Source organism: Tamandua tetradactyla, chromosome 5 (assembly GCF_023851605.1).
Source record: "Tamandua tetradactyla isolate mTamTet1 chromosome 5, mTamTet1.pri, whole genome shotgun sequence".
Lineage (NCBI taxonomy): Eukaryota > Metazoa > Chordata > Mammalia > Pilosa > Myrmecophagidae > Tamandua > Tamandua tetradactyla.
Genome location: NC_135331.1, coordinates 10,095,226 through 10,119,948, shown reverse-complemented (window position 1 = coordinate 10,119,948; position 24,723 = coordinate 10,095,226). Strand labels below are relative to the sequence as shown.

Here is a 24,723-nt window from a genome sequence, read left to right as displayed (position 1 = left end):
GGGGCTTTGGCGGCGCAGCTGCCGCCGCCGGGAGAGTGCCTGGGGAAGCGGCGAGGAAGGCGAGGGGAGGAGGAAGAGGAGGAGGAAGAGGAGGAGGGTGAGCGCTCGGGTCGGGCTCCTTAGCGGTGTATTGTGGGATGTGCGGCTACTGGGAGCCGAGCCTCCGCCGCCAGCCGCCTCCCGGGCAGCAGCAGCAGCAGCAGCGGCGGCGGCGGCATCAGCTCCGGCCCCGGCAGCCGCGGCGGCGGCGTCCCCCCCACCCCGGCCCCCCGTCCGGCCGCCCCGGCCTCGGCTCCCGCGGGGGACACCATGTACTGGCTGGCGGCGCAGGGAGGCCGGCGCCCGGCGGGGATGTAAGCGCGGCTCCGGGAGGGGGAGGCCGCGGGCGGCAGCCGGGCGGCGCGAGCCCCCAGCCCCGGCCCGAGCGGGCGGCGCCAGGCCTGCCGCGAGCCCCGCGCCCGAGCCGGGCCCGAGCGAGCGAGCGAGCGCGCGCCACGCCGGGCGGCCGGGCGGGCACCATGGGCCGGAGCCCGCGTCCTCCGGGCGCCCCGGGCCGCGCCGGCTCGCTCGGGGGGCCCCCGGGACCCCCTCGCTGCCGACCGGAGACGGTGGCCGAGCGGGCGGGCGCTTAATCCTCCCGGAAGGTTGAGTCTGTCTCTTCATCCTTCTTTTGGGGGGGCGCAAGCGAGATAGCGCCTTTTGGGGCGCGCTGGTAAGGTGGGAGGGGGTGGGGGCTCGGGGGGCTGGTGATTTCGCGTGTGTGTGTAAGAAGCGGCCGCCGCCGCCGCCGCCACGGCGGAGACGACAACAACTTGCTGGTTTTCAGGTTGGGTTAACGGCATGGAGAACAGTCACCCCCCCCACCACCACCACCAGCAGCCCCCGTCGCAGCCCGGCCCCTCGGGCGAGAGAAGGAACCACCATTGGAGAAGTTACAAGTTGATGATTGACCCGGCTCTGAAAAAGGGGCACCATAAACTGTACCGCTACGATGGGCAGCATTTCAGCTTGGCGGTGAGTGTCCGGCGCGCCTCCCCGCCCCCCCCCACCCCCCACTCCGCAGCCATGGGGACAGAGGGGCCCCCGAGCCACCCGGGGAACCCCTCCCGACCACGGGGCCAACTGTCAGCCGGGTCCCGGGTCCCGGAGTTTGACAAGTGCCAGGAGAAGGGGGGGGTCTGCCCCCTGCCCCTGGGGAGGGGACCAGCCCTCCCATTCCCCACCCCCCACCCCTGTCCCCCGCTTCCTTCCCCACAGATGTCCAGCAACCGCCCAGTGGAAATTGTCGAAGATCCCCGGGTCGTCGGGATCTGGACCAAAAACAAGGAGCTGGAGCTGTCGGTGCCCAAATTCAAGGTAGGACCCCTCCCCTTTGCCCCCTGGCCTCTCCCCTCCTTCCCCCCCCCACCGCTCTTCCCCCCCCCCCCCCCCCCCGAGTTCGAAAATAACGCCAGTCCTGACCCAGCCCAGCCGGATTCGGAGTTCCCGCTGTCCCGGGCAGGGGAGGTTTTGGCGGGGAAGGGGAGGTGGCTGCCCAGAGCGGTGTCCCCTCCGGGATACTGTAAACAGAATAGCACTCGGGGAAACTGTAACGAGGGCGCTGATACAGTGTCCCGCCCGGCCGGGGGGCTCCGGGTCCCCACCTGGCTCCCGCCAGCCCTGGGACTCAGCCCAGGGACCCGCCCCCCTTCCCGGCCCAGAGACTCTCAGAGGTCAACTTCCCAACCCAGGGGGTCGCCCCTGACCCGGGTCGGGGAGAGGAGGCCAGAATGGGGGGGTGGGGAAAGAGAAACTGTTTCTTTTTCCCCTTTCCTTCCGAACCCTGAGGACTTCCACGTTCCAAACGATTTAATGCTTTGCTTCCCGGGCCCGCCCGCGTGCATTTTTTTTTTTAAGAAAAAAATTTATTTTTTACCCTTCATTGTTTTCAACGAGCGGGCGAGTGGGAAATGTTGTGTTTTCCTTTCGGTTCCAATATTCTCCGACTCCCTACCCCCTCATCCCCTCCCAGATCGATGAGTTCTACGTGGGCCCGGTGCCTCCGAAGCAGGTGACATTTGCCAAGCTGAATGATAACATCCGAGAAAACTTCCTGAGGGACATGTGCAAAAAGTATGGGGAGGTGGAGGAGGTGGAGATTTTGTACAACCCCAAGACCAAGAAGCATTTGGGCATTGCCAAGGTGGTCTTTGCCACGGTCAGGGGCGCCAAGGAGGCCGTTCAACACTTGCACAGCACTTCTGTCATGGGCAACATCATCCACGTGGAGCTGGACACGAAAGGTGAGTGGAGGCCGGTGAGTGGAGGCCGGCTTGGGCCTGCCCATGGGGAGGAGCCACCGGGAGTCCTGTTGCAGTGGCCCCTGTGCCTCATGGGGCCCTGGGTCTGTACCGTGCCCCCACTGTGGCCCTTTTTATTTTTTTTGCACCCCTCCCCTCCCCCCAGGGTAGAGTCACGTGTTGCTAAATGTGTTGTCTGTTGCTAGGAGACAGGCTATAATTTACCAAATGTGCCGGGCCTTGGCCGCTGTGCCCCTGGGGACCATCCGGAGGCATCCCCACTGCGGGCACCCCGGCGGGCCCTCCCGGAGCCCTGGTGGCTTCAGTTTAGACAGTCCCCAGCGTTGCTGCCTGTGTTAGGGGAGGAGGCAGAGTTTGTTTATTTGTGGGGGGACTGAGGGAGGCCACGAGGGTGCCTTCAAATGAATAGAAAAGCCCTCAACTAAAAAGAGAGCCCTCTGAGGACTCAGGGTGTCCCCCCACCCCCACCCCAAGCTGTAGGAACCAATCTGGGCCAGGAGTGTCTTTTCATTGATAAGGTTTCCAGCCATGCGGGGCGGGCAGCTCTGGGTGCTCGGGGCTGACATTGTGTCTTCCCTCCTCTTTCTTAAAGAGACAGCAGCACCTCCCCTGCCCTGGAACCTGGCTCTGCTCTCCTTGACTGGCTGAGGCAGGCTGCTGGGAAAGCCAGGCTGAGGAGGCATACCCCTACCCCCAGGGTCCCCGGAGACTCTTCCTGGGTGCTGGTTAGAGGGGCTCAAAGGACTCTAGAACATCCCCTGAAGTTTGCCTGTGGGCTCTCCAGGGAAGTTCCCCAGAGGTAGAGATTAGAGAAACCTTCCAGCTGGAATGTGAAAGAAGGTGCCTGGCTGCTGTGAGGACCAGCCAGCTCTTTGGGCAGACACTGTTGGGTCCAGAGTCCCTTGTCCCCTCAGGGCTTAGATGGGTGGCTTCCAGGGGGTTTGAACACCTGGGTTTAGGGGAAACCCAGGCACACCAAACCCAAGAGGGGAAAATCGAAACCTTCCTTTTTTCCTTTCAATAATTAATAAATGCTGACTGAGTCTCTAAGACCGTGCAGGCATTGGGAAGGTCCCCAGCGGGCTCATTTATCCCACCAACATTTGCTGAGCCTGGGCCTAGTTCTGTGTCCACTCAGGGAACAAGGCCACAGTTGTTCCACACCCCCGCCTGCCTCCTTTCCCTAGTTCCTCAGGCCCTTTGAACCCTCCGTACCCCCTCGGGTGGCTGCAGTCTGATTTCTCCCTGAGAATCAAACATGGAGGTCTTTCTCCCATTACGTCCCCATATCTTAAAGAGCAGTCAGCTCTTATCAAAATTTCGTTTCTGCAAAAAAAAAAAAAAAAACAAGGTCCTCAGAGACTGCCAACAAAGTTTGTATTTCAAGAAAGAGAGACGACCAGTAAAGTGTAGCTCAAGGAATGCATCTCCTTTGCATATGTAAGCAGCTGCCTCTGAGGGCTCTATAAATATCAATAATCTGGGGCCCTTGGTCTATAAAGGTCTCTCTCAGCTGGGGGTGGGGGTTATAGTACCAGGCTTTGCGGAACACATCCCAGAAGGCGCGTTGTGATGTGAAGCCTGTGGGGTTCACCCTCAGATGGCACTAGAGTGGAATTTGCAAACTCTGCTGGGCATCTGGCCCCAGATAGGTTATCAAGGTGTCACCTCTGTGTCACCCAGCTTCCCCTTTCCTCTCTAGAGAGGAGCCTCTGCTGTTAGATGGGCAGACAACAAGGAAGGGGGAGGCCTGACTCTTTCCTTGGGCACCAAGGCCCAGGTAACAGAAAGGGGGCCATGTGTTGGAGGTGGCATTTTGTGTTGAGGGTAGCAGTAACTGGACTGGAGGGGAGTCCTGACCCACAAGGCATTAAACTGACTCTCAGGGGCAGAAAAACCAGACAGTTGAGCAGGCAGGAAGACTGAGGTGCAGGAGGGTGGGAGCTCCATCAAAATCACACCACTTCCCCAAGCGGGAGGTGGCAGACCCCTGTGAGAGCCTCATTGAGTCCCCCTTGCCCTCCCCCCATTCCCACAGGGGAAACCCGCATGAGGTTCTACGAGCTGCTGGTCACGGGCCGCTACACACCCCAGACCCTCCCAGTGGGCGAGCTGGATGCCATCTCTCCGATCGTGAATGAGACCCTGCAGGTGGGTTTATCACCATCACCGACCCTATCACTACTGCCTGCATGCCCCCCTCAGTGCACACACATGCTTCACCCTCTCCAGCTTTGGAGACCAAGGCTTAGAGAGGGATGTGAGCCTGACCACACTTGCTCACCTCTGGCTGAAGAGCCTGTGTCTAAAAGCCCTGTTTTCCCAAGATCTTCAGTATGGCTCATCTGGAATTGGTCCTGTGCTCTGTGGCTTCCAGCCTACATGGGGCCCTCCCTCCAGCCCTCCCTGGCACAGTCCACCAGAACCCTCTCAGGCCTGGTTCTTCCATGATGCCAAACGTTCCTGTGCCCAGGGGCCTAGCATCTGCTGTCCTATGCACTGCTCCACCCCTGGCCTTAAAAAGCAGAGTTCACGCCCCCTCCGTCAGAACAAGACGAATCCCTTCCTAAACCACCACCTTCAAGGGCACATGCCTAGGCGACCCGAACAGCCTCGTGCAGGGGCTGGGGGGGTGGGGGCAGATTCTTATCCCGACCCCTCCCCCAGCATCAGCCCAGTCACTCTCAGGAGTAGTTTTTCCGCAGTGAAAAGTCTTGGCTTGCTTGATGGTTGTTCATTAGGTGCTTTTACTGTGCTAGCCTGTTTAAATCCTAAAACGTTACGAGAAGCAGTTATAATTCCCACTGTAAAGACAAGGAAACCAAGGCCCTCGACTGCCCCTTCACTCCCCAAACCATGGTTCTTTCTGCTGCTGCTGCTTGGAAAACTCTGACAGCCTCAGACAGGAAGGAATTCCATGGTTCTTTCTGCTGCTGCTGCTTGGAAAACTCTGACTGCCTCAGACAGGAAGGAATTCCCTGCTCAAGCCAAGATGTCAGGGTCTCCTGTTTTCTGTTTCTGGCGTCACAAAAACTTTCCAGATTCCCTGAAAGTTGACAATTGACTACCCCAAAGTTAGAGAAAGCTTAGGACTATCCCAATATTGAGCCTTCATCCCCTCTTCTCCTCTCCTAATGCTGCAATTCTAGAGCAACCAATTGGCTCTGGGCTCCCCAGCAGCCAGAGCAAGAAAGGAAAGCAGCGCGATATCACTGCATGTTCCCCAGAGATTTCATATCCCTCTCTGTCTCTAGCTATCAGATGCCCTGAAACGGCTCAAGGATGGCAACTTGTCTGCGGGCTGTGGCTCCGGCTCATCTTCTGTCACCCCCAATAGCGGTGGGACACCCTTCTCCCAGGACACGGCTTATTCCAGCTGCCGTCTGGACACCCCCAACTCCTATGGACAAGGCACGCCGCTCACACCTCGCCTGGGCACCCCATTCTCACAGGACTCCAGTTATTCTAGCCGCCAGCCCACACCCTCCTACCTCTTCAGCCAGGACACCGCAGCAACGTTCAAGGCCCGGCGCCATGAGAGCAAATTCACGGACGCATACAACCGTCGTCACGAGCACCATTATGTCCATAACTCTTCCTCCATCGCGGTGGTGGCGGGGGCCACAGGTGCCTTCCGGGGCTCCTCAGACCTGCCATTCGGGGCAGTCAGCAGCAGTGGGGGCAGCGGGGGCCCTCCGTACAAGGCCCAGCCCCAGGAGTCAGCCACATTTGCCCATACTCCACCACCTGCCCAGGCAACAGCTGTTCCTACTCCAGGAGTCACGTTCAAATCGGCTTTCTCCCCATACCAGACCCCTGCTCCCCCCTTCCCCCCACCCCCCGAAGAGCCCACCACCACGGCCACCTTTGGGGCCCGTGACAGCGGGGAGTTCCGGAGGGCACCTGTGCCCCCGCCCCTACCGCCCACAGAGCCTCTGGCCAAGGAGAGGCCGGGCACCCCGCCTGGTCCACCGCCTCCAGACACGAACAGCATGGAGCTGGGTGGCCGGCCGACCTTCGGCTGGAGTCCTGAGCCCTGTGACAGCCCTGGCACACCCACGCTGGAGTCGTCGCCTGCAGGGCCCGAGAAGCCCCACGACAGCCTGGATTCACGCATCGAGATGCTGCTGAAGGAGCAGCGCACTAAACTGCCCTTCCTGCGGGAGCAGGATTCGGACACCGAACTTCAAATGGAGGGCAGCCCCATCTCCTCCTCCTCCTCCCAGCTCTCCCCACTGGCCCCCTTTGGCGCTAACTCCGCGCTGGGCTTCCGGGGCCCCACGCCGCCCTCCTCGCGCCCCTCTAGCACCGGACTAGAGGACATCAGCCCCACACCACTGCCCGACTCGGATGAGGATGATGATCTTGACTTGGGCCTGGGGCCGCGGCCCCCACCTGAGCCAGGCCCCCCAGATCCTACCGGTCTTCTGGGCCAGACAGCCAAAGTGTCCCTGGAGCTGGTTGGAGACAGGACTCCGACTTCTGAGAAGATGGACGAGGTACCACCGATCTGTCTGTGTCTGGGATGGGTTCTCTCTCTTGTGCTCCCTCCTTCTCTTTTAAAGTGTTCAAGATAACTAGCCAAGACACAGAAGCAGGGCTAGAGAAGCCAAAGTAACAGATTGAATAAGGGGATATAAGAAGATGCAAAAAGCACCAGGGTTTGTGATTGAGCAGCTAGTTTAACTTGGAGCTCCCTGGCAACCATAGAGAGAAGAGCAATGTGGTCGAGTTCTGTTGTTTTCCTTGTTAGGTAAGGAGAGTTAAGGCTTTTCCTAGGGATAAATTCTGATTTGAACTTCTTTGGTAGGAGTTTACTGAGACCCCAGAATGTTATGAGCTGTGGGGATGGTCTTGGGCTGCCTTCTCTGTTGGGTGGCTTGGAGGTGATCAGGCCTGGTCCTTGCCACCAGGCAGATTAGGAGGGGAATGGCCAGTGTGCTCTGCTAGGTTAGACCAGCCAGGAGCTCTGGAGCAGCCTGGTGGCAAGGAGGGCGTTGAAGTCTCCCTTCCTCTCCCACTAGCTGCAAGGCTTATGGGCCAGCTCAGCATGAGGGCTGCAGCCAGAAGCAGGGGTAGTTTACCACCTCATCTCGCTGCCCAAACCTCCAGCCTCAGGAAGTTCCACCACGGGTTGTGGAGGGGGTTCCTCATTCCACACACTGTTGGAGATGGGCTCAGTTTTCTTCCTTGGCTCCAACTCCACCACCTTGTCCAGGCACCTGCTCTATTGGCTTGTGTGGCCCGGTGGGCATGAGCAGCCAGCGGCTGGGACAGAGCTCTGTGCCCCTGTGGGCAGCGAGGAGCATGGTCCCCCCTTCCTGGGGCCTTTGATTAGCCTGGCTTGGCTGCCTCAGGGAGGAACAGAGAGGAACTTGGACTGTCTGGGAGGGGCCGCAGGTGGCCACGGCTCAATGGGGCCACCAGGCGGTTCTGGGGAAGTGGTTTCTGGTGCCAGGGGGTCCAGGCAGGGGACTGGTTAACAGGTGTGCTGAGGTGGGAGCTGTTCACCCCCCTCTCTGTTCCTCTGTCCTTCCCTCTCTGTCACCTAGGGTGAGGGTAGCACAGCCAGCTTCCAGGACTGGGAAGTCTTGCGTAGCTGGAGGGAATGGTCTCCCACTACTGTGGGGAAGGGGTGACTGAGGCTGGGACAGCTGGGGTGTGGGATGCCCCAGGACAGAAACCCTGGGAGCCAAGAAGCCTGGGAGCCTCTGGGCTGGCCCTTGGGTGCCCCCTGCTGGCGGCAGGGAGAGCAGCAGTGCACTCCTCGGCAGAACCCAGAGCAGAGGGGAGCAGCCTGTGCTGGGGGGGTGGGGCGGTGAAGCCGCACAGGGGACAGTGGGGTGGGGAAGGGGGCAGATTCCCTTTCTGTGTGGAGGCCTCGGGGTGAAAAGTCCTTGAGCCTAGTCCTAGCTCTGCCATTTACTTTTTTGTGACCTTGGAGAAGGTACTTTCCCTCTCTGGGTCTCAGTTTCGTCACCTGTCATATGGGACGGTGAGAGCACCTGCCTCGCACTGTGGGCTCAGCCTAAGCAATGGGCTGCGGGTCACCCAGGCGCAGCGCTGGCTAGAGACGAGCCAGGAGCGCTGGGCGACGGGAGTGCTGGGTGACAAGTTCTGAGTTCTCACCCCAGCGAGGGAGGGCCCCGGGGTGCCCCAGGATTGGCTGGCTGCAGGCTGGCTGGATTAACCCTCTGTGTTCTGCAGCTGCCTGGCTCTGTGCTGTCCAGGACTGATCTCCTTGAGCTCTCGGGGAGCTCCAGGAGTTCTCTCTGGGAAGCACTTCCTCTCAGCCTTGCACTGAGAGGAAGAGGGAGAGAGAGGGAGAGGGAGGGATGGGGGAAGAGAGTGTGAGTGGGAGGGTGGGAGGACCTGGCAAGAGCTCAGAGGCCTCTGCTGCTGTGGATTGTCACCCCCTCCTCTCCCCCCACTCTCCCTTTGAGGCCTCCTTCACCTGTAGGTCTGCCCTCCCCGCTTGTGGCCCGCACAGACACCCCCGCCCCCAGCCCTCCCAGGCCTCCTTGTTTCCTGCCACCCACAGAGGCTCCACCTCCCTCAGCTGATCACTCCGCCTGAGTAGTCAGGGGCAGGCCTGAGCCACCTTCCTGGTCTTGACGCCTGAGCTCAGGGCTGGGCCCTCCCTTCTCTCACCACCTCCTCTGGCCGCTGCTCCACCCCCACGGCAGGAAACCCTGTGCCTCTCTCTCTCTCTCTCTCTCTCTCTCTCCCCCTCTCCCTCCCTCCCTCCCTCCCTCCCTCCCTCCCTCCCTCCCTCCCTCCCTCTCGTGCTTCCATGGGCTTCGTGCCCTGTTCCTCAGCTCTGTCCATCTCCCTCTGCTTCCTCCTATGTCCCCCTCCCCGCTGTCCCTGCATCTTCCCTGGGCAGGCGACCCTGGCCACATCCCAGCCCAACTCCTGCCGTCCTGTGCCTCTAAGGCCAGTGGCTTAAGCTCTCTGGGTGTGTTTCCTTGGTGGTCAGAAAGGACCAGAGTAGAGCCCCCTGGAAGGGTTACCAAATGGATTACAAATGAGGCAGGCAAGCAGCTCAGCAGCCCTGGGCTCCAAGCGCAGCAGATAGTAAGTGTGCCGTCTCGGTCATGGGCGGACATGCTCATGCGGTAACAGTGACCATCACAACTCCTGCCTGTGAACCCACAGCACTGCTAAAGCCACCTGCTCAAATGCCATCTTTGCCACCACCTCAGAAAGGGAGGACAGGAGGACAGGAAGAATCCAGGCTGGGGAATGCCATCTCTACCTGGCTGGGCAGCCTGGGGCAAGCTCCTTAGGTGCCTGTGTCCCCTTTTCCTCACCTGTAAAGCGGAGGCCCGAGACCCTGCTGACTCGGGTGGAGGACGCAGTGAGCTGACATCTGTGCAGTGCTTCCAGCAGGGGGCTGTGGAAGGGCCGGCCATTGGTGTGGACTTCTCTAGTAAAAACGGGAACGGAATCTATTTCTCTCTGCCCCCACCATCCCCCCTTCCCTACTTCATTTTTGCCTGTAGCATACCGTGTACTTCACACATGCATTTTGCTTGCCCCATCTCTTCCTTCCACTGGAAGTTCAAGTTTTTGCTTGTCTTAGACACTGCTGTGTCCCCAGCACTTAGAAAAGCGCCTGGCACCCTGCAGGTGGCAAAGTGAATATTGGTTGAGTGAATGAATGAATCCTCAGGAAAACCCCACAAGTCACATACAAGGCAAATGGGGAAACTGAGGCTCAGAGAGGTTAAATGGCTGGGGAGCAATGGGACCAGGACCTGAGTGGCAGAGTCCATGTGGCTCGTCCCTGTCCTGGCAGTGATGCTTTTCCAAGTGCTGTTCCAGAGTGGGCACCAAGGGCCAGTGTGGCTGCCACCTGCCCCCTCATCTCCTCTCTGCCCCCTCTCCCTGCAGAGCCAGCAGTCCTCGGGTGAGGACATGGAGATCTCAGACGACGAGATGCCCTCAGCCCCCATCACCAGCGCCGACTGCCCCAAGCCCATGGTGGTGACCCCAGGGGCAGCGGCTGTGGCGGCCCCCTCCGTCTTGGCCCCGGCCCTGCCCCTGCCCCCCCCACCTGGCTTCCCACCACTGCCCCCACCTCCACCGCCACCCCCACCACAGCCCGGCTTCCCCATGCCCCCACCTCTTCCACCACCACCGCCCCCACCCCCAGCCCACCCAGCCGTGACGGTGCCCCCACCACCCCTGCCGGCGCCCCCTGGCGTCCCGCCCCCACCCATACTGCCGCCGCTGCCGCCCTTCCCGCCCGGGCTGTTTCCCGTGATGCAGGTGGACATGAGCCACGTGCTGGGCGGCCAGTGGGGCGGCATGCCCATGTCCTTCCAGATGCAAACGCAGATGCTGAGCCGGCTGATGACGGGCCAAGGCGCTTGCCCCTACCCCCCCTTCATGGCCGCCGCCGCCGCTGCCGCCTCTGCCGGGCTGCAGTTCGTCAACCTGCCGCCCTACCGGGGCCCCTTCTCCCTGGGCAGCAGCGGCCCAGGTCGCGGACAGCCCTGGCCACCTCTGCCCAAGTTCGACCCCTCAGTGCCACCCCCGGGCTACGTGCCCCGGCAGGAGGACCCGCACAAGGTCACCGTGGACGGCGTGCTGCTGGTGGTGCTCAAGGAGCTCAAGGCCATCATGAAGCGTGACCTGAACCGCAAGATGGTGGAGGTGGTGGCCTTCCGGGCGTTTGACGAGTGGTGGGACAAGAAGGAGCGGCTGGCCAAGGTGGGTGGGCGCGGCGGGCGCCTCTGCCCCCAGGACCTGTCCATGGAGCCGCCTGCACCCCCAGGTGTGGGCTGCATACACCCAGCCCACGGCAGTGGGCAGCCACCAGCCACATGTAGCTGCTTAAGTTGAAATTAGGTAACATGAAACAAAACAGAAAACTGAGTTCCTGAGTCGCAGGAGCCACATTTCAAGTGCTTTGTCGCCACGCGTGGCTGGTGGTGACGGTGCAGCTGGAGAGCATGTCCATGGCCGCGGAAGTCTCTGTGGACGGTGCCGTGATGGCTTCAGCTCGGATGCCTCTGACCTTGGCTCAGCTCAGCGTCTCGCATGCCACCTTCCACACAGAGTCCTGTCTTCATGGGGCCAGTCCTAAAAAATAGATCTCTCATTCTTTGCTTTTTTTTCATCTTATACATAACCTATAAATGCTTTGTCTGTACATAAAAGGAAACTTTTCCTATAATATCCTTAATCTTCTCAGTCCCCACCCCCACCCCCATGCCCACCCCCACACCTGCTTTGGGAGGTGCTCCAAGGGGACTGATAGCCTCAGCTTCCCGTGTTGGTGGTCTCGGAAACATTGCTGATACGCAGCTAACTCTTCGTGGCCCAGCTGCACTGTATCCACCCCTCTGGATTAGCAGTTGTCCCAGCTAATCCAGTGGCTGGTCCCTACTTTGTAATCGAAATAAAAAGAGCCACGACCGCTGGAGGCAGAGCATTTTGCAGGGGCAGCCCCCCAGTGTGCAGAGAAATCAGTTTAGTTGGTGCTGTTTTTTAGTCCATTCAAACAGAATAGAGTAGAAATAGAAGAGTAAAATTAAAAATTTTTTTGTGGAACTTTTGTTGCAGCAATGTCGCTGTATATTTGCAGCGCTTCTTTTGGATTCCAAACCACAGTGTGCGAAGGGGCTGTTCTCAGGGTGGTATCCAGAGTAGCCTGGTTTTGCAAGTGGGGAAATTGAGGACCAGCGGGGCCAAGCGGGGTGCTGGGAGCAGCCTGAGTGGCAGGCAGGAACGTTTTTGGGGACCGGGACGTCGGCACACAGCGTCCCACAGCAGCTATTCCTGCTGAGAGCAGGCAGGTCGCTCAGTGGGGGGGGCACCCAAAGGGGCCGGGGGCAACCCCAGGTGCCGTGTGACCCTCCCTTCCCCCTGTGCTCCCCAGGCCTCGCTGACCCCCGTGAAGTCGGGCGAGCACAAGGACGAGGACCGGCCGAAGCCCAAGGACCGCATCGCCTCGTGCCTGCTGGAGTCGTGGGGCAAGGGCGAGGGTCTGGGCTACGAGGGCCTGGGCCTGGGCATCGGGCTGCGCGGGGCCATCCGTCTGCCCTCCTTCAAGGTCAAGCGGAAGGAGCCGCCGGACACGGCCTCATCTGGTGACCAGAAGCGGCTGCGGCCCTCGACCTCGGTGGATGAGGAAGACGAAGGTGCGAGGCCCCCGCCCTCCCCGGGGTCCCGGCTGCCACCCTCCGCCCGCCCCCGACGCCTCTCCCTCCCCACAGAGTCCGAGCGGGAGCGTGACCGGGACATGGCAGATGCCCCCTGCGAGCTGGCCAAGCGGGACCCCAAGGGTGTGGGGGTGCGGCGGCGGCCAGCGCGGCCTCTGGAGCTGGACAGCGGTGGGGAGGAGGACGAGAAGGAGTCGCTGTCGGTGTCCTCGTCCTCATCGGCGTCCTCGTCCTCGGGCTCCTCGACGACCTCACCCTCGTCCTCGGCCTCGGGCAAGGAGGAGCAGGAGAGCACAGAGGAGGAGGAGGGGGAGGAAGAGGAGGAGGACGCAGAGGCGGAGGAGCGAGAGGAAGGACCCAGGAGCCAGCTCTCCTCCTCGTCCTCGTCCACATCAGAAAAGGTGCAGCTGGGTCCGGAGGCAGGGGTGGGGGGCCGGGCGGGGGGCCATGCCCTCTGGCTCACCGGCCCCTCCCCATCACTTGTCCCCCAGGATGACGACGACGACGACAGTGACGACGATCTGGTGGGGTCTGAGAACGACGAAGACTCGGCCCCATCAGAGGCGAGTGAGAAGGAAGAACTGGACTCAGACGGAGGTGAACGGGGGAAAGGGGGCAGTCGGTCGTTGGGAGTGCTTTTTTGCACAAAATGTTTTGATTTTGAGATGGGAATTCGCTAATACACAACATGTGGTGTGATTCCATTTATCTGAAACGTCCAGGGTGGGCCAGAGACAGAGGCAGGTGGGGGCCGCGGGGCTGGGGGGGCAGGCACCGCCGGTGCGAAGTCTCCTCTTGGGGGGAGGCAGGCGTTCTGGCCCGAGGTGGAGGTGGCCGCTGCACAACACTGCAAATGCACTACCCGCCGCCGAACTGCCCTCTTCACAACGGCTTATGGAAGGGATGGATGTGAGTGTCTCCTCAGTTAAAATTGAGTTGACACACCCGCGTGCACACACACGTGCCTGGGTACACACATCCCAGGGTCACTGGTTGGAGACCTTTGGTCAAGTGTCTGGCAGGGCCTGGGGAGCCCCAAGCAATGAGACGACTCTCCCCTGTGTGCCTGTGTGTGCCTGTGGTGTGCCTGTGGTGTGCGTGTGCCTGTGTGTGTCCCTGTGCAGAGGAAGCGGCGAGCATCGCCACCTCCAAGGCAGAGGCCGAGTCATCCAGCGAGAGCGCCGAGTCTTCCGGGTTTGAGTCCAGCTCCGAGTCCGAGTCCGAGTCCTCAGAGGGGGAAGAGGAGGCGGTCGCAGGGGAGGAGGAGGAGGAGGAAGAGGAGGCCAAGGAGCGTGTGGTTCCCCCTGCCCTGGAGGACCTCGAGGAGGACCGAGAAGAAGCACCGGCCACCAAGGGGGCATCTGCTGTGGCAGCCCCGGGCACGGAAGAGGAGGTGGACATCGAGGTGGAGGATGGAGCCCCCCGGCAGCGTTCCCCTACGCAGGAGGAGCCCGCCTTGCCTGTGGGCCTCGAGGCACTGCCGGGCTGCCAGGAACCCTCTGAGGAGCCGGGCCTGAGCCAGGAAGGGACTGTGTTGCTGTCTGCAGAGCCCCCTGCCAGGGAGATGGAGGCCCGGCCCCCGTCACCTCCTGAGCACACTGCAGGTGACCCTGCCGGCCCCTGGGGAGGGTGGCTGGGACCGGGGCGTCCCATCTGTAAAATGGGACCAGTGCCTCCCCCAAGGGGTCGTGTGCAGGATGGGGTGAGAGGACGTAGAAGGGTCCACGTGCTACATGCACACCAAGAGAGACAGCCGCTGCACCATTCCTGGATTCAGTCCCTGGGCTGTTGGTGCTGTGAGACGCCACTGGGGTGCTCACTTTAGGGACAGAGACCCTGGGTCCCTACCCCAGTCCCGGCAGAGCTTCATGGAGCTTCACAGAGCACGTTAAAGGCTTTAGTGGTGCTGTCCAGTAGAACTTTCTGTGGTGATGGAAATGGCCCAGACCTGTCCTGTCCAGTACAGGAGCCACTGCCCCACGTGGCCACTGAGTCCTTGAAATGTGGCAACTGCCACCAAGGAGCTAAGCATGTAACATTTGATTTTAACTGACTTGCTTGTTTGTTATTTAATTTGAATATCCCCGTGTGGCTGGTATGTGCTTCTAATAAGTCCTTCACAAAAGAAACCTACTGTTTTTTGCTTAATTCTGTGTTATTTGGCCATGGAACCACATGACTTGGTATATTAAGCGCGTGCTGTGTCCCCAGCACTATTTTAGCCGCTGGCAAAACAACAGTGGACCAAACAGACCAACATATCTGCCGTCACGGAGTTTTTAACTCCTGGGGCGGGTGAGAGACGAGAAAAGATGAGTTAGAAAATGTATGATGATGGTGATAAATGCTAGGAGAGAAACTCAGGCCCAGCAGGTCCTGCAGAGAAGAAACTTCATTGACTTTTATTTGGTCGCAGAGCCCGTCTTCTCCCCTGTCCATAGGAACAGTTTAAAGGCCCTTGTCCCCTTGGTCTTTGCTCTATTCAGCCCTCGTCTACCAGGTACCTACTGTGTGCCCACAGCGGGCTGGCCACCGAGTGGCCTTTGAATGCTTTAACTAAGAGGGGTGGTCCCCTGTGGTCAGAGAAGCCCCAGGAACTCAGTCATGGGCCAGGCGGTTTTCAGGCTCAGAGTAGGGTGGGATAGAGGATTGAGTGAAATGAATGATGGTCTGGTTTTCTCCCATCTCTCTGCAGAAGATGACCTGGAGACGGAGCCCAACCCCCCTGTGATGCTGTCCCTGCCCCTGCAGCCACCATTGCCGCCCCCCCGTCCACCCAGCCCACCCCCAGAGCCTGAGCCCCCTGAGCCCCCACATCCTCCCGTCCCTCTGGAACCTGCCCCCGAGGAGCAGCCCCCGCGTACCCCAGGCCTCTGTGGCAGCCTGGCCAAGTCGCAGAGCACAGAGATGGTGCCTGCCACGCCGGGCGGGGAGCCCCTGCTGTCAGGGGGCAACAGCAACCTGTCACTGAGCCCCCCGCACGTGCCCGGCAGCCCCTTCTCCTACCCATCCCAGTCCCCCAGTTTGAGCAGTGGGGGCCTCCCGCGGACACCTGGCCGGGACTTCAGCTTCACGCCCACCTTCCCCGAGCCCAGTGGACCCCTGCTGCTGCCCGTGTGCCCCCTCCCAGCTGGGCGGCGCGACGAGCGTGCCGGCCCCCTGGCTTCCCCGGTGCTCCTGGAGGCGGGCCTGCCCCTCCCACTGCCCCTGCCCCTGCCCCTGCCCCTGGCATTGCCGGTACCCGTCCTGCGGGCCCAGGCGCGGGCCCCTGCCCAGCTGCCTCCCCTGCTGCCGGCCCCTCTGGCCCCCTGCCCACCCCCCATCAAGAGGAAGCCGGGCCGGCCCCGGCGGTCCCCGCCGGCTGTGCTCTCCTTGGATGGGCCCTTGGTCCGGCCGCCAGGACCCGCCCTGGGCAGGGACCTTCTCCTCCTGCCAGGCCAGCCACAGACCCCTGTCTTCCCCAGCACCCATGACCCCCGGGCCGTGACCCTGGACTTCCGGAACGCGGGGATCCCAGCGCCCCCACCACCCCTGCCCCCCCAGCCGCCCCCGCCCCCGCCACCACCCCCTGTCGAGCCCACCAAGCTGCCGTTCAAGGAGCTGGAGAACCAATGGCCCTCTGAGGCCATCCCCCCGGGCTCCCGCGGGCGTGACGAGGCTGCTGAGGATGACATGGAGCTGGCCAAGGTGCAGGGGACATGGCGCCGGCCACCCAAGAAGCGCCATGAGGACCTGGTGGCAGCCTCACCTGAGCTGTCCCCTCCGCCGCCCCTCTTTCGGCCGCGCTCAGAGTTCGAGGAGATGACCATCCTGTACGACATCTGGAATGGCGGCATCGACGAGGAGGACATCCACTTCCTCTGTGTCACCTACGAGCGACTGCTGCAGCAGGACAATGGCATGGACTGGCTCAACGACACACTCTGGGTCTACCATCCCTATATCCTGCCAGGCGGGCACGGGCGGGGGGCTCCAGGCCCAGGGTGCAGGGCGTCCGTGCCCACCTCCAGGGCCCCTGTCACAGCCGGCAGGATCCGGACTGGCCAAGGCTCTCTCTGCCATCCCCTGCCCATTGCCATGTTCATTTCCCCCAAGGGCCCGGTGCCGTTATGATTCCCGTTTCACATACGTGATGACTAAGGCTCAGAGAGGTGAAGGGGCCTGTCCAAGTCACACAGCCGCTAAGCAGTGGAACTGGAATTTGAACCCAGGGCTCTTAGCCACGATGCCACCTTGATGCTCAGTTGTTATCTGAACCCTGAGGTTGGACTATCATCCCCATTTTATCAAACTCATTTACCGAGCCCTTGCCCTGGGTCAGGAACCCCTAAACTGGGTTAATCCTCCAGATGAGAGGCATCATCCCATTGGCAAATGGGGAAAGTGAGGCCAGAAGCAGTTAAGGAACACAGTCAGGAACCTGACTGGCGGAGTTGGGGCTGGCCATGGTGGGGGTGGGGAGCCTCATGTGGCCCGGGAGGAAGTCTCTCAGTGTCCATGTAGCCCTTGACCCACGCCCACCCACCAGCCTCTCCTCAGTCAAGAAGAAGAAGCGGGAGGATGGCATCCGGGAGCACGTGACGGGCTGTGCCCGCAGCGAGGGCTTCTACACCATTGACAAGAAGGACAAGCTCAGATACCTCAACAGCAGCCGGGCCAGCACCGATGAGCCGCCTGCCGACACCCAGGTACCGGGCGCAGGGCCCGTGGGAGCTGCTCTTCTGGCAGCGCAGAGCCCGGGAGGGTTCCAGCACAGTTGTGTCTCCACAGGGTCCATTCGTTCCTCTTTAAATTCAGAAGAGATTTGTCTGTTGTGTGCCAGGCGGTGTTCTGGAGCCATAGCGGCGAACAAAGCAAAACCCTTGTCCTCGCAGGGCTTCCTGACATTTTAGTAGGGGATAGGAAATAATCAAGCAAGCAGATAATTCACCTGAATTCCTGCAGTTCCAGAAGGAAATGCTTTGAAGAGAAAAAGAAAAAATCAAAGCAGGAGAGGAGCTAGAGACTAAGTGGGAGTGCTCGGTGGTAATGGCAGCAGGGCCAGGGAAGGTCACACTTGAGCTCACCTGGATGAGCCCCACGCATAGCCAGGGAGCCCGTGCGGCCACAGAGAAGTACAACAGGAACCCCGTGAAGAGTTAAACAAAAAGCAGGTGACTCACCAGTCCAGGGACCCCGAGGCAGGGATGGGACCTGTTGGCAGAGTGCTGGGGCTGTGGTGACAGGTCAGATTTGCATTCGACATTGCAGGCTTGGGAGGGTTTTGAGTGAAAAAGATCACTGGCCACTATGCAGTCACCCGCAGGGGTCCAGAAGGGAAATGGCCAAGGTGGGACCTTTTGTCCAAGCCACACGTGGGGGTGGGTTGGAGTAGGGTGGTAGCCAGGAAGAGGGTGGGCATATATTAAAGGAATGGGCCGGATTCAGGGAGACAAGAGAATTGAGCGGCCTGGCCCAGCTTCTTGCCTGAGGGCCGCATGGCAGCCTGGCAGGGGGAAAGGAAGGTGGGACCTTCAGTTTGGGGGGAACTGAGTTCTGGGGGGTGTGTACCCTGGGTGAGAGTGTGTTGACTGGCAGCTAGATGTGTAGGTCTAGAGCTTGGTGAATGTATGGGGAGGGGATTTCAGTGCAGGCCTCATCGGGGTGGAGGGGGTCAGTGAAGGCCAGGGACTGGTGCATCTTCCGCAGGGCAGATCGGGAGAAGAGGCCCGACTTGGGCAGTTCCAAGCCTTCAGGGACAGGACAGGCGGCTCGAGAGCAGGAGAGAGTGGGAGTGGGGGCAGCACGGTGATGCCCAAGGCGGTGGGAGAGGCAGCAGCACAGGGGCCATTTCTTCCACCCAGAAGTGGGGACACCTTCAAAACTGAGAGGGGAAAAGACCAGAAAAGGGGGTGCTTGAGCATGCAGAGGCACTGCTGCAAGAGGGGCCGGGAGGACCCAGGGCTTCGAGTGGGGGAGGTGCCAAGGACACTCGGGACCCTGATGTTCCAGGACCCACAACGCCCTCCCCTACTGGCCTCCCCAGCAGCTGCGTCTGTCTGTCCGTCCTTGCAGGGCATGAGCATCCCGGCACAGCCGCACGCCTCCACGCGGGCTGGCTCAGAGCGGCGGTCGGAGCAGCGCCGCCTCCTGTCCTCGTTCACTGGCAGCTGCGACAGTGACCTACTCAAGTTCAACCAGCTCAAGGTGAGGCCGTCCCCAGGGCGGTGGCGGGACGAGTCCGGGGCACAGGCCAGGGCTCACCCTCCCCCCTCCCCTCCCCTTCCCACCCCAGTTCCGGAAGAAGAAGCTCAAGTTCTGCAAGAGCCACATTCACGACTGGGGCCTGTTCGCCATGGAGCCCATCGCGGCCGACGAGATGGTCATCGAGTACGTGGGCCAGAACATCCGGCAGGTAGGCGTGGGCGTGGGCGGGCCGGGGGGCAGCGCCTGGGTGGCAGGGAGCGGGGGCCACCAAAGCTAGCGAGGCTGACGAGACTGATGGCCGCTCCCCCGCCAGGTGATCGCGGACATGAGGGAGAAGCGCTACGAGGATGAGGGCATCGGCAGCAGCTACATGTTCCGGGTGGACCACGACACCATCATCGACGCCACCAAGTGCGGCAATTTCGCGCGCTTCATCAACCACAGCTGCAACGTGAGTGCACCGGGGGTGCTGGAAGGGCAGGGGGTGCTGGCGGGGTGCTCTCCTCTGCACCCCAGCCTTCTCGGCTGTGAAGTGGGCATAGTGAGACCCTCATTACCGAGTCAAGAGCCCAAGGCGCTCAAGAAGTGGTCCGCTCAGGTACCAGTAGCATTGGAGTCCCTCCCCTGGCGCGGCCTCAGCCTCAGGAGCTCACAGGCCAGGGCCGTGCTGCCCAGTAGTCCTTTCCACCGTGACAGAAATGCTCCACATCTGCCCTGTCTAGAGACCTGGCCACAGGCTGCTGGAGGCTGTGAGCCCTTGAAGGGTGCCGCACAGCTGAGGGCTTGGTGGTGCTGCAGCAGCCCCGGGCGGCCGGTGTTGACCGTGCCGGGCAGTGCCGGTGTAGAGGGTAGTGGGCGCAGCGAGCAGAGACATGGGGCACGCTGCGTGCTGGGCAGTAAGCAGGCTCGCTCCGGGCAGCACTGCCAGCAGCACAAGCGGCTCCGGGCTGGAGTCTAGGTATTGAACTAGTGCATGACTATGGGTGAGACACTTGATGTCTCGTGCCTCAGTTTCCTCACTTGTAAAACAGGCGATGGCAGTCCCTCCTCGTGGATTGTCAGGCGTGTGGCCCCGGGAGCGTGCTGACAGGTGGAGCTCTCAGAGGGTGTTAGCTGGTCTGGTCATGGCCCAATCCAGAGGGGCCCCCAAAGGCCTGTCTGTGAAAAGGGAGACGGTGGGAGAGGAGGGCTAAGAGAAGTCACCCTGGTGGAGGAGTGAGTGGGACCAGCAGTCTGGCCAGGTGGATGGCATGTTCAAAGGGCCTGGGCAGGGGATAGCAAGGGAGGCCATGTAGATGGAGCAGGGCCAGGGATGAGAGGATGAGGTTGGCAGGGGCTGGCCTCTCGGCCTCATGGTCCCAGCTGAGAAGCTACAATCTCATGGCTGTGGCTTGCCTCAGAAGGTTCTGCGCTGAGGGTTGGGGTGGGGAGAGGACAGAATAAGCTATCCCCTGGAAAAGGCTATTGCCACAGTCGGTTTTTTCAGGGGCGAGAGTTGCAGCAGAGGCTGGTGCGATCCAGCCAGTGATGATGGGGTTTGATTGTGTCTGGAGGCTGTGGAGGTGGAGAGGCATAGACAGATGGACAGATCCCTGGGAGATATAATCCCCTGGACTTGATGGTGGCCTTGATGCAGCATTACTGGAGGAGGAGAGGATCTCCTGAGTCAAAGAGATATCCCAAAGCTGCCAAAAGCATTTATGGGTCTAGAGAGGGGTCAGCAAACATTTTCCAGAAATTTTTTTGGCTTTGTGAGCTGGGTGGTCTCTGTCACGACTCCTCACAGACAGTATGTCAATGAGTGGGTGAGGCTGTGTACCCCTAAACTTCATTCGCAGAAGCAGGCAGCCCACCCCGGAGAAGGCCTTTGCTTGCTGGCCCCTCGTGTGGAGTCCAGCCCTGAAGTCAGGGCTAGGAATACCAATTTGGGAGGCCTCTGCAGTCTGGCTGGATACGGAAGCCCTGGGGAATGGCTTTGCATCGTTGCCATCATTGTTTAATAGAGGCGAAAGGTCCTTGTGGGGTAGATGGGGAAACTGAGGCCTAAGCCAGTGACGAGGGGGCATGGGTCATATGGCAAGTCTGCCAGGCCTTGAGTGTCCCCAGGCGGGTTTGTAGCTCGGGGGTCTTGGGTCCTGGGCTCACCCGCCCCCGCCCTGCTTCGTCCACAGCCTAATTGCTACGCCAAGGTGATCACAGTGGAGTCACAGAAAAAGATCGTCATCTACTCGAAGCAGCACATCAGCGTCAACGAGGAGATCACCTACGACTACAAGTTCCCCATTGAGGACGTCAAGATCCCCTGCCTCTGCGGCTCTGAGAACTGCCGGGGGACCCTCAACTAGACCCTGGCCCGCGGTGCCAAACGCGAGGATGTCAGCCGCTGCCTGGGCCCCCCGTGGAGCCCCGCCCGGGCTGGGCCCTTCCCACCCCCGTTCAGGTGCTGTCCCCCTGCCTTGGGCCATGCCGGGCCTGGCGCCCCTACACTACCCAGGACCCATGCAGCTCCTGCCCCCAGCGGGAAAGGGCTCTTCGTCGCTCAGTCCGTGTCTCTTAAAACAGGTCCTTTCTGGATTTTTGTTCAACTCCAGCAGGAACTTCTCTCTGTCTGTGGCTCTCTCTCTCTCCCGGGTCTGTCTGTCTCCATTCTCCCCACCTCTCTCTGTCTGTTCTCTCCCTGCCTTTTTCCTCAGCCTCTTTCCAGGAATGCTGCTACATTGTCTTGTCTTCTCTTTATTTTCTTCTTCACCTTAAGAAAAGACATTTTAACCGTTGAAATGTGAAGGCAGACCCACAGAGAGAAGCCCGTGGGGGGCGTGCAGGGGGCCTCGGGGGGACCTGGCATCTCCCACGTGGCCCGGGGGTTAGCCTGACCTGGGAACCACCCAGCTCACCCTGAGCCCGGAGAGGGCGCCTCTCTGCAGTTCCTTCCCCAGCCAACTCCAGGCGGAGCCCAGCTGCCCCAGGCACGAAGGGTCTTGCCGGGCGCCCCCGGCCTCCCACCCGCTGCCGACCCCCACATCTCGGGTTCAATGTTTACTTTCTCATTCGGATGCCAGCAAGGAGGGAGCCTCCCGAGGCCCTGGCAGGGGCGGGGGCACTGGAAGGGCCGGTGCCTCCGGGCGCTGCTCCCGCACGCACACCCCAAGAAGGCCAGAGGCTATTTATTTTTGGAGCGAGCAGGTTTTTTCTCCCAGAGAAAGGAAAATCTGGAAAAGATTTAAAAACTCAGATCTAAGTCTTTGACAGTTTTCTTTTTTTATATATATATATTTTAACCCTTTTGACCCCATCCCTCATCCTCTTCAGGGTTTCTTTCCGTGGAATTTTTTTTTCTTGTGCGTGTATAAAATCAAAACGAAGGGAAAAAAAAATAGGTTTTTGAAGTTCAGAACCAACTTGTGTATATAGGCTGCCGCCAAGGACTTTCTCTCGGGAGCATTGTTTCTTGTAGAAACATGTGGGAAAACTTTTTTGCTGATTTCTTTGTACTTCCCAAAACCATACACACACACACACACACACATACACACACACACACAAGCAAGTCCCCTGCACCCCAGAAAGCAGAGCAGGCATGTAAATAATCTATGGGAAGTGACTCGTGCCCGGAGATCTCCCTCCTCACCGAGCGCGCGGGCATCGCCCACCTGCCCGCAGTGGCCCAGCTCTGGTATCTCAGCTTGTGTCAAGCTTGTTATCATGTAAATTCTGTACAAAGAATTGTTATTTTTCTCTTCTTTTTTTTTTTGTCGTTGTGGGTTTTGTTGTGTGTGTGTGTGTGCACGCGTGCGTGCGTGCACGCACTCTCTGATTTCTCCACCCTCCACCCTCTGTGTTTGAGACGGTGCCCCCGCCCCCCTCGGGTTCAAGGCCGATGAAATGGGCAGCCTTGGGGCCCGCAGCAGGTGCCTGGGCGCAGCGGCCACCTTCTCTTCCGCTTGAGGTTTTCTGCCCAATTGTGCAACAGAGGAAATATTTATTTTTCACACGCGGAAATGTGTAGTTTGCAGAGACGGCTGATTGAGGTTGCTTGTCCAGCCCCCAGGGGGCTGTCTCATCCTCTCCCCACACACACACCCCAGATGCATCCCCCCCCAAAAAAAATAAATAAAAAGAGAATGGGCGGGGAGGGCCTGGGGAAACCAGAGCCCAGAGGCCCAGCCTTGCAGCTCTGCGGTGACCTTGGCCAGACTTGACCGAAAGCCAGGAAACCTGTCCCCGCCCCACCCTGAGATGGTTTGCAATAATTCAGAAATATGTTAGCTCTTTTTCTTTCAATTCTTTCATTTTCATTGGATAAAATCTCTGCTTTTGAAGAGTTGGGGTTTCTGCATTTTTTTTTCTGTCTTTCTCCCTCTTCCTCCCCTCCCTCCCTCCCCCGCAGAGAAGAGAAACTGATAAGTTTTTAGGGATGTTTGTGCATAGAGACTCTGTCATTCATCTGTAACTTGTTTTGAGGAGAAGTGTTTCCGTTGTGGGTGTGTCTTGCTGTAAATATTTGTTCATATTTTTGTGAATTCAATACTATGTACCATTGTATTATAGTAACTTTTATAAAGCAAACCATAAATATACTGACTTTTCTTACAGATTCGCCGTCTCTCTTGCTCTCCTCTCTCTCCCTTTCTCACTCTTTCTGCTGGGGGCACCCCCTGCTCACATGGAGGGGTGACTGGGCTGGAGAGCCAAAGGAGCTAGATAGATGCCTTGTGGCCCACTCAGCCCAGCAGTTCTTAAACCCTGTGCCTTTAGGTTGATTCTGTGAACTGGGGCCAAGTTATGCCCACTAGCTCTCAAGTTTTCCTTGTAGGTTCTTTTTTTTTTAACTTTTTTTTTATTGTGAAATATATATATATATATATATAAAGAAAAGAAAAAGCAATCATTTTAAAAGCACACTTCAACAACTAGTTACAGAACAGATTTTAGAATTTGCCATGGGCTACCATTCCACTATCTCAGGTTTTTCCTTCTAGCTGCTCCAAAAGACTGGAGGCTAAAAGAAATATCAACATAGTGATTCAGCAGCCATCCTTGTTAGTTAAATTCCATTTTCTCTGTTAAGATTCCTTCTCCTTTGATCCTTTTCCCAATCCATAGGGGTCGTTAGGCAATGGCTGTTCTGAGTTTTTCATGTTGAGAAGGGGTGTCCACACTAAAGGACAGGGGGATGTGATTGGCTGATTATCTTGGAGGCTGCTTCCTCAGGGTTTCAGGAAGACAAACTCAGCGCATGAAACTTTTATAGACTTGTCAGTTCAAGTCCTAAGTGTTGGAAGTCAACAGGAGTGATGTTGGTTGGGGTTTAACAAACTGGCAATCGGCACTGACTGAAACTTGTATGAGAACAGCCTCCAGAATAGCCTCTTGACTCTGCTCACTCTTGGCCACTGGTGACTTGTTTTATTGCACTTCTTTGCCCCCTTTTGGTCAGGTAGGTACGTGGTGCCAGGGCTGGACTCATTCCCAGGAGTCATACCCCACATTGTCAGGGAGACTTTCACCCTGAATGTCATGTCCCACGTAGCGGGGAGAGCAATGATTTCCTTGCAGAGTTGAGCTTAGAGAGACCACATCTGAGCAACAAAAGAGGTCTTCCAAAAGTGACTCTTAGGCATGCCTATAGGTAGGCTAAGCTTCTCTGCTAGGAAATAAGTTTTATAAGGGCAAGCCTCAAAATCAAGGGATTGGCCCGTTTTATTGGGAGTCTCCAATGGTTGAGAGGGTACCTGGGGTTTCCCAGATTATGAAAGTTTAATATTTCTTTTTTTTTTTTTTTTGGTCCTTTAGACCCATAAGGGACTCTATCAATACTTTTAAATTATCAGCCCACCATATTCTAAGATGTGTTTGGATATTACATTAAATATACAGAATTACAAGCCCTCGTTCCCATTCTGGATTCCAGGAGTTGGGATATTTAAATGAGCTATCCAAAGAGGTTAATTTAGATTATGTGTTACAGAAAATTTAGGCTTGAGACACAATAAACCTCTCTGTCTCTGGTTTCATACCGTGGGTGAAGGTCTAGAGTACATACACCACTGTCTTTTCTTGTAGTC

General features: G+C 58.9%; 1 protein-coding gene across 4 annotated transcripts; it reads left to right on the top strand.

The window, feature by feature from the left end:
- Positions 1-35: 35 nt before the first annotated feature.
- Positions 36-23,305, top strand: SETD1B (SET domain containing 1B, histone lysine methyltransferase). Of its 4 annotated transcripts, none has more exons than XM_077159765.1 (17): positions 36-97; positions 827-1,014; positions 1,258-1,356; positions 2,012-2,282; positions 4,339-4,451; positions 5,555-6,799; positions 10,197-11,018; positions 12,190-12,451; positions 12,527-12,873; positions 12,964-13,069; positions 13,597-14,076; positions 15,168-16,412; positions 16,994-17,160; positions 18,527-18,658; positions 18,747-18,866; positions 18,972-19,109; positions 20,830-23,305. In XM_077159765.1, exons 2-17 carry the CDS (start codon positions 841-843, stop codon positions 21,001-21,003), a joined length of 5,895 nt encoding a protein of 1,964 aa, XP_077015880.1. In that variant the 5' UTR covers positions 36-97; positions 827-840; the 3' UTR covers positions 21,004-23,305. The 4 variants fall into 4 exon arrangements, with proteins under 4 accessions (XP_077015880.1, XP_077015878.1, XP_077015882.1 ...); XM_077159763.1 differs by lacking the exon at positions 36-97 and adding an exon at positions 249-353; XM_077159767.1 differs by lacking the exon at positions 36-97 and adding an exon at positions 566-644.
- The last annotated feature ends 1,418 nt before the right edge of the window (positions 23,306-24,723 follow it).